This window comes from Cervus elaphus, chromosome 30, assembly GCF_910594005.1.
Source record: "Cervus elaphus chromosome 30, mCerEla1.1, whole genome shotgun sequence".
Taxonomy (NCBI): Eukaryota; Metazoa; Chordata; class Mammalia; order Artiodactyla; family Cervidae; genus Cervus; species Cervus elaphus.
In genome coordinates this window covers 35765343-35779632 of record NC_057844.1, presented here as the reverse complement: position 1 = coordinate 35779632, position 14290 = coordinate 35765343, and the positions used below count along the sequence as shown (strand labels likewise).

Genomic DNA, 14290 nt, shown 5'->3' with positions numbered 1-14290 from the left:
CAGAGATGATCTGGGTGGTTGTCAGTAGAGCTCTGCTTTTTTCTGAATGCCTTAAGACAACAGGAAATTGGCAAAAGTGGGGCTTGATTTATAAATATCCTGAAGCCGCTGCTGTCCCTGTTCGTGGTGTCTGTCCTCTGACCTGTGGGCAGCCCTGGGCCTGCACAGAGGTGTCCTGCCATCCCCACCCAGCTGTCATCTCACTTTGAGCCCTGAGGGCATCCTCCAACAAGATACAGATGTCACAAGCAATGGCATTTGGATCCTCTAATCTGAATATTCTGGGTCATTATTGATGGCAGCTTTGCCAAATGTTCCAAAATATTCTGATTCTTTTAAAGCCTCTGATAAGCTGGGCAAGAGGAAGACTCACAGCAAAGATGATGTTTGTGCAGTGCAGACACCAGGCAGTCCGAAGCCGTGGCTTCTGTCTTCTCTTGTTTTGTGTCTGTGTTTTCCTCATTCTTTATCCTCCTCCACTCTTCCTGGGAGGGTGGGCTGTTACGGCAGGGGCTTCTGGATTGCCCCTCTACCTGCCGGACCAAGCCCTGTGTTGTCACTGCAGACCTGACGCACCCAGCAGCCACGGGGGTGAGGGCCTGCCCAGAGGAGAGCAGCCACTCCGCCCGCCCGCCCAGACGGCCCAGCCGGCTCTAAAACAAGACTTCAAGAACCAACCTGCTGCTCTGGCAAATGCACCCACCAGGAAGAGCCTCCTCTGACATGTATGGAGAGAAGGAACAGGGTATTTGGCAACTGCTGATTTGCCTGCTTTTTTGACAGCCTCGGCTAGCTTGGTCCCACTGTCTCCAAGACCAGTTGCCCCACTGCACCTGGCCTCGGCCCTGCAACTGCCGCCCTCCCCCCAGCAGCCTTCCTGCCTCCTGCTGCGACTGCAGGCCTTCAACACAGCGCAAGCCCACAGCCTCTCAAAGACTGCCCTGGGGGCCCTGTCGGCTCTCCTGACTCTTTACCCTGCATGTTTACCTAAAAGGAAGAAAGGGTCCTGGGTCCTGGTTTAAGTAAAACTCTTCTTTCTATAGCCTTAAATAATTTTCTTTCCAAGTTCGATGAAAGTAATGACTATGGAACTTATTCACAGAATCAGCTAATCCCATCTGTTTTATAGTTTGTCCTGCAAAAAATCTGTGATAAATTTATGTAGAGACTAGGACTTCCCTAAAGATCCTGCATGCTGCAACAAAGATCCAGCACAGCCAAATAAATAAATACTTTTTAAGAATTTCTGTAGAGACTTCTAGGGCTTTTTAAACATTCAAGCTTCCACTTTAAGGATTTAATACGTGCCACATGGTACTCAATTATACACACTAAACACAGTGCTGCCCAATGTATTTTTGACTCAATGTGTACTGAACAAATAGTAGGTGCCCATAATGATTCAAGACCAGAGTAAGCCACACTATTCTGGGATCCCTTGACAGTCCAGTTTTTAAATTGGGAGGAGAAGGGGAGAGGAAGGAGACATACTGTAGATTTGCCTTAAGAAAATAGAAATCTGCACTATATTTATCGCTTCTAAGTGACTGAGTAGGTTCAACAGCACCTTCCTGGAATATATAGATATAAAAAGAAAGAACACATTGCATGAATAAAAAGAAAGTCCTACTGTAGAGCACAGGGGACTATATACAGTCTCCTGGGATAAACCATAATGAAGAATACATATAATATTCTATACAGTATTTTAGTATTTATATATATAGGGACTTCCCTGGTGGTCCAGTGGTTAAGACCCTGCACTTCCACTGCAAGGGGAATTGGGTTCGATCCCTGATCGGGGAACTAAATTCCCACAAGCCTTGTGGTGTGGCCCAAAAAAAGAAAAAAAAAAAAAATGTGTAAGTCTCTTTGCCATACAGCAGAAATTAGCACAAAACTGTAAATCAACTAGACTTCAACTATAAAACGTGAAAGAAAAACACTGCAATTTGTGGGTGGTTTAATAAGAATCCCTCCCTACTTTCCACTCCCTAGAAAGGACCTACCAGGACATTCTGTGAGTGCAGATCTTAAAGTGCGTGCAGATCTTACTTGCAAAAGCACATCACCAGCTCCCTCTGCTGTCTGTTGGTTGGACTTGGAACTCAGAGATTCAGAATCTGTGGTACTTTCTGGACTAAAATACTGTACAGAATTCAGGATAAGTTAAGACTGGATTAGGCACAGGCAGGTCTATTCTGTATATATTACATATTCCAGAGTAAAGGAAAGCAAACCACCAAATTTGCAGAAGGGATTCCTACATATATTTTCACTATAATAATGTCTGTTTTTGCTTCAGCTATGACCATGTAACCTCTTGCTGTGAAGAAGTAAGACTTGCAACATTTATGTGTTTATTTAGCATAAATTACACGGTCCAGAAGAGAAACATGCAAAGCAAATTGACTTAAGACAATTCAGATGATCTCATGAAGTTACTTGTGGAAGATCAGAGCAGAGCAGTCAACACCCACTGAGAGAGTTCCGAAGCCTCTGGGTGTGAACTCCACTGACCCAAACAACTAAGCACCAACAGAAAATTCCCAAACTGCTTGAGATGGCACCTGGGCCACCTCTGCCTTGAACTGAAGCTTTCCTCTCCAGTTCATCAGCTCTTTAAGGTCAAAATTCTGGGGTGGGGGGGAACAGACAACTAATTAATTAGGAAGAAACCCTGAAGCTGTATATAGGTTAATTTTATTTTCTTTTCCTGGCCTTAAAGTATTTTTCATTCCAAGTATTAAAGCCTTCTTGAAATCTCCAAGATGGAAAGTGATTATAGAAATAGTGTGGTTCACCGGGGATAACATTTACATAGTTGTAGTAAGAAGGAAAGTTATGACCAACCTAGACAGCATATTAAAAAGCAGAGACATTACTTTGCCAACAAAGGTCCTTCTAGTCAAGGCTATGGTTTTTCCAGTAGTCATGTATGGATGTGAGAGCTGGACCATAAAGAAAGCTGAGCGCTGAAGAATTGATGCTTTTGAACTGTGGTGTTGGAGAAGACTCTTTGAGAGTCCCTTGGACTGCAAGGGGATCCAACCAGTCCATCCTAAAGGAAATCAGTCCTGAATATTCACTGGAAGGACTGATGTTGAAGCTGAAGCTCCAGTACTTTGGCTACCTGATGCAAAGAACTGACTCTTTGGAAAAGACCCTGATGCTGGGAAAGACTGAAGGTGGGAGGAGAAGGGGATGACAGAGGATGAGATGGTTGGATGGCATCACCGACTCAATGGACATGAGTTTGGGTAAACTCCGCGAATTAGTGATGGACAGGGAGGCCTGGCGTGCTGCAGTCCATGGGGTCACAAAGAGTCGGACATGACTGAGCGACTGAACTGAGTAACATGCTAATTATCAACTTTACCAAAAGTCTGACAGTGTGTATCAGGAAGATGGGAGTGGGAAGGACAGGCCTGGGCAGGGGGGAAGAGGTCTTAAAAGGAACTAAATTCTCATTTTCTGTAACAACAGGAAGTTAAGTACATCATGCCAAGATGAAAAACTCAAAAAAGATACTGCTTTCCGAGAATACAATCTGGATACGAGTCCTCTGTCAGATCTGTGCACAGATAATATTCACCCGTTTTCATAATGGTGACTTTATTATTTTGAAAAAGATCTTTATTTGCTTTGTGAAAGTTGCTCAGTCGTGTCCGACTCTTTGCAACACCAAAGACTGTACAGTCCAAGGAATTCTCTAGGCCAGAATACTGGAGTGGGTAGCCTTTCCCTCCTCCAGGGGATCTTCCCGATCCAGGAATCAAACCGGGGTCTCCTGCATTGCAGGCGGATTCTTTACCAACTGAGGTATCAGAGAAGCCCTTATTTGCTTTACATAGCAGTAAAAATTATATATTATACATCATGTATATCTGGGCTCAGTCACTAAGTCATTCCAACTCCTTTGTGACTCCTTGGACTATAGCCCATCAGGCTCCTAAGTCCATGTAATTTTCCAGGCAAGAATACTGGAATGGGTTGCCATTTCCTACTCCAGTGGAAAGTTTTAATTTTTATGAAGCCAAATGTATTTTACTTTTAGTGCTTTCAGTGTTCTATTTAAGAAGTCCTTTCCTTCTTCACGATGGTAAAGAAATTTTTGTTTTCATCTAGCTTTTTAGGTGTTTACATTAAATCTATGATCCCTGTCGAAGTATTTTTGTGTATATTGAATTAATCATTGGCTTGTGTTTTCCATTTACTGTTTTTTATATCCTCCTCCCAAATCCAATCCCAAACTGTTCTCCAAGCACCGATCTCCTCTAAGGCAGGTAAATTACCTCTTTCCAACAAAGGTCATCTCCTACACCCTCTGACCGAGGATCTGAGCAAGCAGCCCACCCCCCACACCTGGGGCACAGCTGTTCTTTGGGACCCCCAACAGCTCCCAGGAGCCCCCTCACTCCTCCCCTTTGCTGGATCCGTTTCTTGGAGCCGGTGTCTGTCTCCAGCTTTCTGGGAAAATATATGGGAAGAAAATATTCTGAATTCTTGAATGTCTGAAATGTCTTTATTCTACCCTCATACTCAACTAATGACGTGTCTGGATTGAAAACAATTGTGTGCTCAGTCGCTCAGTCACGTCCAACGCTTTGTGACTCCATGGACTCTAGCCCACCAGGTTCCTCTGACTGTGGGATTTTCCACTGGAGTGGGTTGCCATTTCCTTCTTTTCACACAATTTGAAGGCCTTGTTCCGTCATCCTCTAGTGTCTAGAATTGGTGTTACCCTCAAAGTCGTTCTGATTCTTTTTATCTTTTGGTTCTGATTCTTGATCCTTTGTATATGAACTGTTTTATCTCTCTGAAGTTTGCAGGACTTTCCCTTTGTTCCAAACATTCTTGAATTTTCTGATGACGTACATTTATTTGTATGATTCTATTTTTACCCATTAGTTCTGGGCACTTCAGGTCCTTTCAATCTAAAAATATACCCCTGGGACTTCCCAGAGATCCAGTGCTCCCAATGCAGGGGGCCTGGGTTCAATCCCTGGTCAGGGAACTAGATCCCACATACCACAACTAAGAGTTCACATGCCATGACTAAAAGATCCCACACACCGCAACTAAGACCCCAGCACATCAAAAAAAAAAAAAAAAAGTGCATTAGTATATAATGGAATTGCCAGAAAAAATAACACAGAAGACATGAGAGAGGCTGGGGATCAGGAGATGGCAAAAGATGGACAGAGACTCTTTAAAAAAAAACAAAAAACGTAATTTTGGGACTTCCCAGGTGGTCCAGTGGTCAAGACTCTTGGCTTGCACTGCAGGGGGTCACAGGGAGCAGGCTTCTCTCAGTCCTGTATCTACAAGCTACTGTGATCCTTTTGAAGACACTAGTCACCAGCTTAAGAAGGCTAGAAACTGGCGATTTTAGGAGGGTCCGTGTTTGGAACAGCAAGCAGGAAAGGAAAAGGGTGAGATGCTGCTGAGTGGAAGGCAATGCTAGACTCTGGATGGTCAGGGGACCTGCTTCTCCACTACCCAAGTGTGAATGACACAGGAGAAACAGATGAAGGCCAACTGCTCACACTAGTCCCCTGATTCTGCCAGATGTCAGTACCAGGATTAATGCAGAGCCAGAGGATCCTTCTCAGATCCCAGCTATCCAACATGGATCCTGGCTACATGTGGCAATGAGTTTGAGACACAAGGCTGGTGTGACTGAGGAAGTGAGCTGTGAATCTTCATTAGTTAAAACTGAAATTAAAACCCACTTCGAGACAAGAATTTTCTTCTAAAACTCCTGGACACTGTATACAAAATAGATCTTGAAAGGCGGGGAGGCAGGAAAGCTGGGCCCCAGGACTACACAGCACTAAGTTCTCTGGGTATTGTCTTTGCCTCCACATTCCAGATTTGGAGCTGAAGCCAGCAACCTGGAAATGTCAACAAGCCCAACCCCCTGGCACTCCTGCCAGAGGTGAGGGGCAAATGGGCAATAACTGCTCCACTCCAGTCAATCAGACCAGAAAACTCTGCCCCCCCCCCCATGCCAGCAGAGCTCCCCAAAGTCCCTGCTGGGGTGCTGGGCAGGATGCTGAGATCTCCAGGCCACTTGGCTGGTGAAGCCTCCCCAACATGGGAGACTAAGAGGAAAGCTGGGCCCACGTAAGCGGAACCCTGTCTCCACAAGGACAGGGTCCGAGATGGCCTGGTGGAGTGGCAACTGCCCAGTGGTGACCACGTGACTGCACCTTTCAAAAGAACAATTCAGAATCAACCAATGACAGCTTCTGGAGCTCTTAATACCATTGACCATTCTGAAGCAAAGGTGGGGTGTTACCCTTGTACTGTCAGTGTGACTGTCTTGGGCAGGGCAATCAGCTCCCACTCACGATCTATCTGAGCCCACTGACCCTACTCAGCAATCTAACGCCGTACACCCATCACCACCTTCGGGAAGAAAGCTGGTCGCAGAACCGCACCTGGACTTGGACCCTTTGCTGTGACCTGAAACCCAATCTCCAAACCCCAGACCCTTCCCAAGACAAGAGCTCCTCTCCCTCACAATGGCAGCCCCTGCTGTGTTTGAATCATGGGGAAAGCACACGAGACAAACAAGAACTTAACAAATTTCAATAAAATTTGACACCTAGGGATTTGGATTCAAACTTTTAATAATAAATTGTGCCAGTAGAAGCTTTTCAAAGGCAATGATATATCAATAAATAATAGTTAAGTTGAGTTCCTGAGAAAGAACCTACCACATGAAGGCTGTCAAAGTGTAAATAACAACACGGCGTTACTGCAAAACTAGAGAAACACTGACAGTCACGACACAGCACAGCAGACTCAGAACCTGCCACTCATACACATGTAAACCAGTACACAGGAATCATCTTCTTCAGTTTAGACATCCATAGACATGTGAGTGTTGCTGCCTAGAGATACACTAAGTAATGGATACATTATGCTAAAAAACTCAAGGAAAAATATGTGAATATAACAAAAAATACGATGCATCAGGTTTTTAAAAAGCAAAAAAGAAATTTAACTTTTTATTCAAATATAAATCACTTTAAATAGGAATCATACTAATTTGAAATAGGAATATTTTGTGTGTTTATCTATATAGTTATATATACATCTATACTCCTAAGAAAATATGTATGGCTTAATTATCTTTTTTTCCCCCTCCAACATCACTTTGAATAGTCCTTGCTGTTTCACAAAGATTAGAAAAATGTGCTTTTAAAACCGAGTTAAGTTGGATCCTTCAAAGCACACTAAAAGCACTGCAGAGAGAACCCTCCACAGGTCTGCACGGTGGGGCTCTGGCTCCCTGTGTCGGCTGGGCCACAGGACAGCATCCTGACTGGCGAGACAGACAGAGGTCCATGGCTAACTTACTTTTTTGGCAGAGCTAAGTGAATCCCTTTTGATGTACACAAGTTTAGTGTAGGACAAATGTCTTTGCCCCCTCAAAGAATCCAATCACACCCACGACACATACAGTCACATCTCTCAGGTACACGTGCATTTCTGCAATGAGAGAGGAGGGGGTGCAGTCACAGCGAGGAAGTCACTCACGATGCGGCATCAGCACACTGTCCAGAACGACTCATCCAAGGACACTCAGTAAAAACGTATTCACAGAACCTGCTGTGAATGGCAAGACACGGTCACGTTATATTAATAATAGAAAAACCCTGTTCATGCTCTCTCCATACCTGATGTCTGAAGTCACACCCGCATGATCAACTGCTCACACTTCCTATTATGCTATAATATGCAAAAAGAGAACAGAACAAAACAACAAAAGCAGCTTTTAACATATATCACAATTTTGAAATGTGGGAAAAATATAAAACAAAAACTGTTGTGTGAATAAAATGGTTATCAGCAACATCAGGACAGGACATCAGGACAGTGTTATCTTTTTTTTTTAAACATTATTGCACAGAGATTTCTTATCACATGTTCTTCAATCTTTATGTCTTTCCCTAATGTGAGTTAAGTGCTGTGGATAAAATACAAACGTAGAAAATAACAGCAGCATGATTTGTCAAAATTAATCCCTATAATTTAATAAGAAAAATGGCTATAAACAAAATAAGTGCTCTTTCTACTGTACTGATTTAAAAAATATTGTTTTAATGTCGTGAAGGTCCTCAAAGCTAATTCCAGGCTGCGCTGACACCTCCTGCCTCCACCAGAACCTGGAGATGCAGACCTCAGAGGTGAGTCCTCTTTCAGAAGCTTTTCCGCTTTGGTTTTGGGTGCAGACTAGACTTTGAGGGGCAACCAGCCAACTGACCTGACGGGCTGACCTCCCCGTCCACCAGTCTACACGTACACGGGCTGGCAGCCCCCGGCCTGCGCCCCCAGGGCCGGACCCACCGAAGTCGGCTGCTCAGCCTCGGTCACGGCTTCAGCCACTGCAGGCTTGGGGCAACGGAACGGGTGGCCGTTGTCATCGAAGAACCTCCGGAAGGTGAACTCGTAAAAGGCATGCTCAGGGTGCCGGCTGCCCGCAGGGCCCAGCGCATCCCAGGCTTTGGAGCTGTCCTCACTGCCATCCTGCCAGGGGCCCTCCTCATCCACTGGGTCAAAGTTGGATGTGTCCATGGGGTGGCTGATGGTGGGCACGTAGGGGGCCGGCTGCCTCCGGATGTCGCTGGAGAAGTCGATGGCGCCCAGGAATGGGTGGGCCTTCAGATCATCAGCCCCATTGCGGCCTAACCGGTGCTCAGCTGCACAGCACAGCTTGGCAATGAGGTCCCGGGCCTCGGGGCTCAGCTCCACCTGCGCAGGGATGTGCAGCGTGCTCTCCCAGTTAATCACCTGCGGGGACAACACACCCAGTGTTCCTTCCTTCTCACTCTCGAGGCCAAAGAGGGCCGTTATAGGACAGAGTGTTAAAGAACATGATTGTTTCTCAACATCACTAATCATTAGGGGAATGCAAATCAAAACCAAAATGAGCTATCACCTCACACAAGTCAGAATGACCATCATCAAAAAGCTGACAAATAATAAAGGCTGAAGAGGGTGTATGGAGAAAAGGGAACCCTCCTACACTGCTGGTGGGGATGTAAACTGGTGCACCACTCTGGAGAACAGTATAGAGGTTTCTTATAAAACTAAAATTAGACTTAGCATATGACCCAGCAATCCTACTCCTGGGCATAAATCCAGACAAAACTCTAATTCAGAAAGAAACATGCACCCCTGTGTTCACAGCAGCTCTATTTACAATAGCCAAGAAGCAAACTAAATATCCATCAACAGATGAACTGATAAAAAATGTGGTCTATATATACAATGGAATTCTACTCAACTATAAAAAAGAACAAAATAATGCCATTTGCAGCAACATGGATGAACTTAGAGATTGTCATACGAAGAGAAGACAGACAAATACCATATGATATAGCTTATAGTGGAATCTAAAATACAAAATGAACTTAATTACAAAACAGAAATAGACTTACACTTGTGTAATTAAGTTCATTTTGTATTTTAGATTCCATACATAAAACAGATAACAACGGCTGACTGGATAGCACAGAGAATTATATTCAATATCACACAATAACCTATAATGGAAAAGAATCTGAAAATATAATCTGAATCACTTTGCTCTACACCTGAAACTAATACTGTAAATCAATTACACTTAAATAAAAATAATTTTAAAAAGATTTTGATAGTTTCACAATAGGAGAACCAAACAGACATAGGAGGATCTGATGCAGCTACAAATGGCCAATGTGGTTTCAGCAGGAGCCCACAGTCTGAGGCACAAGGTAAGGAAGCCACCCCCAGACAGCAGTGATCAACAACACAAACCAGCCATCCAGATGCTTTATTAAGGGCTTATTTACTCCTGGAATCAGAACAAAGTAAGGTCAATGTAACTGGGAGTTGTGCGGAGGTGTAAGGGCTGGTGTGGGTTTCCTCAGTGGCCTAGCAATAAAGAATCTGTCTGCAATGCAGGAGACACAGGTCTGATCCCTGGGTTGGGAAGATCCCCTAGAGGAGGAAGACATGTCAACCCACTCCAGTATTCTTGCCTGGGAAATCCCATGGACAGAGGAGCCTGGTGGGCTACAGTCCATGGGGTTGCAAAGAGTTGGACACAACAGTGCACATGCACAACACAGATATAAAACTCAAAAGAAAAAAAACATAAGGCAAAAATCTTCATGAGGGACATCCCTGGTGGTCCAGTGGCTAAGACTGTGCTCCCAATGGAGGGGGCCCAGGTTCAATCCCTGGTCAGGGAACTAGATCCCACATGCTGTAACTGAGACCCACCCAATGCAGCAAATAAAATAAATAAAATATATATAAAATCTTCATGACGTTCAATTTGGCAATGATTTCCTGGATATGATACCTAAAAGCACAGGCAATAAAAGAAAAAAACACATAAAAGTCTTCATCAAAATTTAAAACTTTTGTACATCAAAGGACCCTATCAACAGAGTGAAAAGACAAACTTATGGAAAGGGAGAATGTATTTGCAAAGTATACATCTGATAAGGAATTAATAAGCAGAATACATAAAAAACTAAAACTCAATAACAATAACCCAAACAACCTAATTAAAAAAGGGCAAAGGATCTGAATAAACATTTCTCCAAAGAAGGTATCTACACATGCCCACATATGAAAAGAAATTCAACATCTGAACATCAGGGAAATACAAATCAAAATCACAATGAGACTGATACCATCTCACACCCACTAGGATAGCTACTATTAAAAAATAATAATAAATGTTGGCTAGGATATGGAGAAATAAGAGCTTCAGTATACTGTTGGTGGGAATGTAAAATGGTGCAGTCATATGAAAACAGTATGGAGGTTCCTCAAGAAGTTTCAACACAGAATGATCCTATGACCCAGCAATTTCACTCCTGGGTATATATCCAAAGGAACTGAAAGCAGGGAGCAAACAGATATATACATACTTATGTGCATAGCAGCACTACTCACAAGAGCCCAAAAGGTGCAAACAAACAAAACGTTCATTGCCAGATGATGGATAAAGAAAATGGAATGTTATTTACATACAGTGGAGTATTTATTATTCAATATTACGTACAATGTAGCAGTATTTAGCCTTAGAAAGGAAGGACATTCTGACACAGGTTCCAACAGGGATGAACCTTGAGGATGTTATGCTGATGAAGTCAGTCAGTCACAAAAGGAAAAATACTGTATGATTCCACTTATATGAAGTTCCTAAGAATAGGCAATTCATAGAGACAGAAAGTAGAAGAGTGGTTACAGGAGCAAAGAGGAGGGAAGAATGGAGTTATCATGTAGTGGGTGAAGTTCTGCTTGGGATGGTGAAAATGGCTGGAAATAAGTAGTAGTGAATATACTTAATGCCACTGATTGTACTATTAAGTGTAGTTAAAATGGTAAAATTACAATTTTTAAAACTGGGTGATTATCCTGCCAGCAAATTACTAACTAGAAAAAAATTATTAACTAGTTCAGCAATTCAATTAGGATATAGATAATACCAAGTTCCAATTTCATTTTTACTGGAAAGAAACAGGGCCTTAATTGCGGATTTTTTAAATTAAGAGGCCATCACAGTAACTATTACTAACATTCCCGGGTCTACCTCGGACTCCGGTGTGTGAATACGTCCTAAAATAGTGTTACAAGAGCACTGTTCCAAGACGTTCCAAAGGTTTCATCAGATTCTCTAGTCAAACTTTCTTAAGGAATCAAATTAATTGCTTCAGAGAGTAAAAAGCCACCATTCTAAAACTGACTATTATTACTTGACAGGATAATCTTTCAATTAGTTGAAACACTGGAAATGTGTATAATAAGTGGCTGAGCCCACAGCTCTTATATTATGCCTACAGTACAGACATAACGTCCAAACCAACCAACGCATCTCCTCAAGGCCACACGGTTCAGACCGGGCTCTGCCTGCCGGCCCAAACGTGCGGTCACGGTGCCTCCCCCGCGTCCAGGTCACACACACGTCACAGCTCAGTTCTGACCTTGGGCCTTTACTCACTCAAATTAAAAAACCTAATAGGAAGTAACAAAAATACCTGAAAACTCCTCACTTCATACAATTGACACTCCTGCACTACCCGGAACAAAAGGCCCAGTATCAGCCGGAGACCCCAGGGCTTCTCAGAGCCCGCGCCCTATTACCTTCAGCTGGGTCTCCGTGGGCGTCGGCGCCAGGAACGGCGGCTGCCCCACCAGCATCTCGAAGAGAATCACGCCGACACTCCACCAGTCGCAGAGCTGGGTGTAACCTGAAAGACAGCAGGGCTCAGCTCGCACCCGCGTGGCGACCTTGGACGCGCTGAGAGCGTGGCTCTGGTCAGCGAGGAAGCGCGCGTCACGCTCCACCTCCCGCCTCCGCGGCGCACACGTGACGTTACTGCTTCCTGCACAGGGGCCCGGAACAGACCACTGGAAAAAGGCTGCCGAAGGTCACAGCCTCCACGTGGCAGGAGTGTGGGCACGAGTGTTTTCTGATTTTACAGCATTAGTCTATGATAAACACAGAATGCTCTTATAATAACAGATCTTTTAAATTTAAAAAGTTACTGTTATTCTTAGTAACAATACTAAACCAGGAATTTAAGTTCTTAAAGGACACAGACACAAATTAAAATCGTAGAAACTAAGGACTTCCCCGGCGGTCTGATGGTTAGGGTTGTGCGCCTGGCACAAGCTGGACCCCTAGTCAGAGAGCTAAGATTACACAGACTGTGATGCGGCCACAAAAAAAAAAAAAAAAAAAAATGTATAAACTAAAAAGCAGAAACGCTGTGACCAGAGGTCACGTAAGGCCTGTGCCGAGGCTCCCTGGGGAGCTTTTGGGAGAAGAGGGGAGGAAACTGTGGCAAAGGTAATGGCTGCCCCTGCCCTGCCCCTTGGGGGCACGGAGGGAGCCAAGCTCCTCACGCCCTGCAGGGCTCCCACAGCTGGGGCTCCGGAAGGACAGCCTCCTAGGGGTGTCAGAGAAGGCTCATCTTTGATTCTGTCCCAAGTCCCAGTCCGAGCCCCGCTCTGGTCCCCCCTGTCACCAAATTCTTGCTAAGTGTGACCTGTGGCCCCTATCTGCCTGGCCCTGGAGGCTCTGCTGGGCTACTGCCCATGGCAGGGTTGGGGGACACCAGTGAACCCCCTTGCAGACAAGCACCCACCCCCACTTTGAAAGGACAGAGTAGGCGTCCTGTACTGGGCAGTGAGGTCAACACGACCAACAACCTCTGGAGGTACTGCCCTTATACGTGGGTCCATAAGAGACTGGCAACCTGCCATGAGGCACACAGCTCACAGAAAACACGATGAGGACAGAGCCTGCTGGCTCCAACAGTGGAAACCACCAGTGAGGACAGACAGTCTGGCGCTGTTCAGGTTTCTTACAGGGAATCAGATCCACGCACACTGCCACTGGGGACCCCTACAACTGACCATCAGAGGTGCCTCTCATGTTGGTCAAGCGCCTGCTGGATGGGTTGGAGCACCCCATCCCTGAGGCTTACCTTGAAGGGATCTCTGGACCAGTGGGGAGAACTAAAGACACAGAGAGAGAAGGTCTGCATCCTCACACCCACCAACCAGGGAAGATGGTGGGCCCCAGTGAGGACCCTGAACCCAGTCCTGGCCCTCAAACAACTCCTCTGGGATCTAGGGAGCAAGCCCACCATGCAGCCAGCTCATCAGTTTCAGCCTAAGGAGGAGCAAGTGGAGACGCCAGGCCAGCTCCCGAGCAGAGGGGGATACACTGGAGATTTGTCTGCTGACAAAACCCCACTCTCGGGCTCCCGTGGGGAGACACATGGGGACACTGAGACTCTGACAGTGGGAGCTGGGACCCTCGGAGATCACCCAGCTTGGGTGCACAGCCAAAGCATGCACCTTTCCGGAGGAGCACTTCCGGGGCAATGTAGTTTGGGGTCCCAACCAGGGAGTGAGCCAGACATCGCTGGTGCTGCCTCCTCGCCCTCTGCTCCAGGGTCTTGAGCCGGTCTCCACACCGGCAGTTAGACACGTCGTCCCAGAGGTCGCTAGGCTCCATGCTGTCCTGCCGGGAGTGACTCCCTGTCACCCAGAAAGCAGGGCGGGGAGAGAAGAGAACAGAAAACAAAGTCAATTTTCAGTCTTCAACAATGCAATAAACCCAGAGCTTCAAAAGGAAAAGTAACCTGACCCAGCTCCTCGCACAATGAGAGAGAGTCCCCTGGCAGCTCCAAGAATGGCTGTGGTCCCAGGCCTCAGACCCAAGCATGAAGTACACACACACCTCAGGACAGGAGCCACAGCAGGG

At 45.4% G+C, this 14290-nt stretch overlaps 1 protein-coding gene across 1 annotated transcript in view; it reads right to left on the bottom strand.

Moving 5' to 3' along the window:
• Positions 1-6620: 6620 nt before the first annotated feature.
• LATS2 (large tumor suppressor kinase 2) overlaps positions 6621-14290 on the bottom strand; it is a 31794-nt gene continuing 24124 nt past the window's right edge. The window contains 3 exon segments of the mRNA XM_043891717.1: positions 6621-8805; positions 12157-12263; positions 13882-14064. Coding sequence (XP_043747652.1) covers positions 8308-8805; positions 12157-12263; positions 13882-14064 — 788 coding nt within the window. The 3' untranslated portion in view covers positions 6621-8307.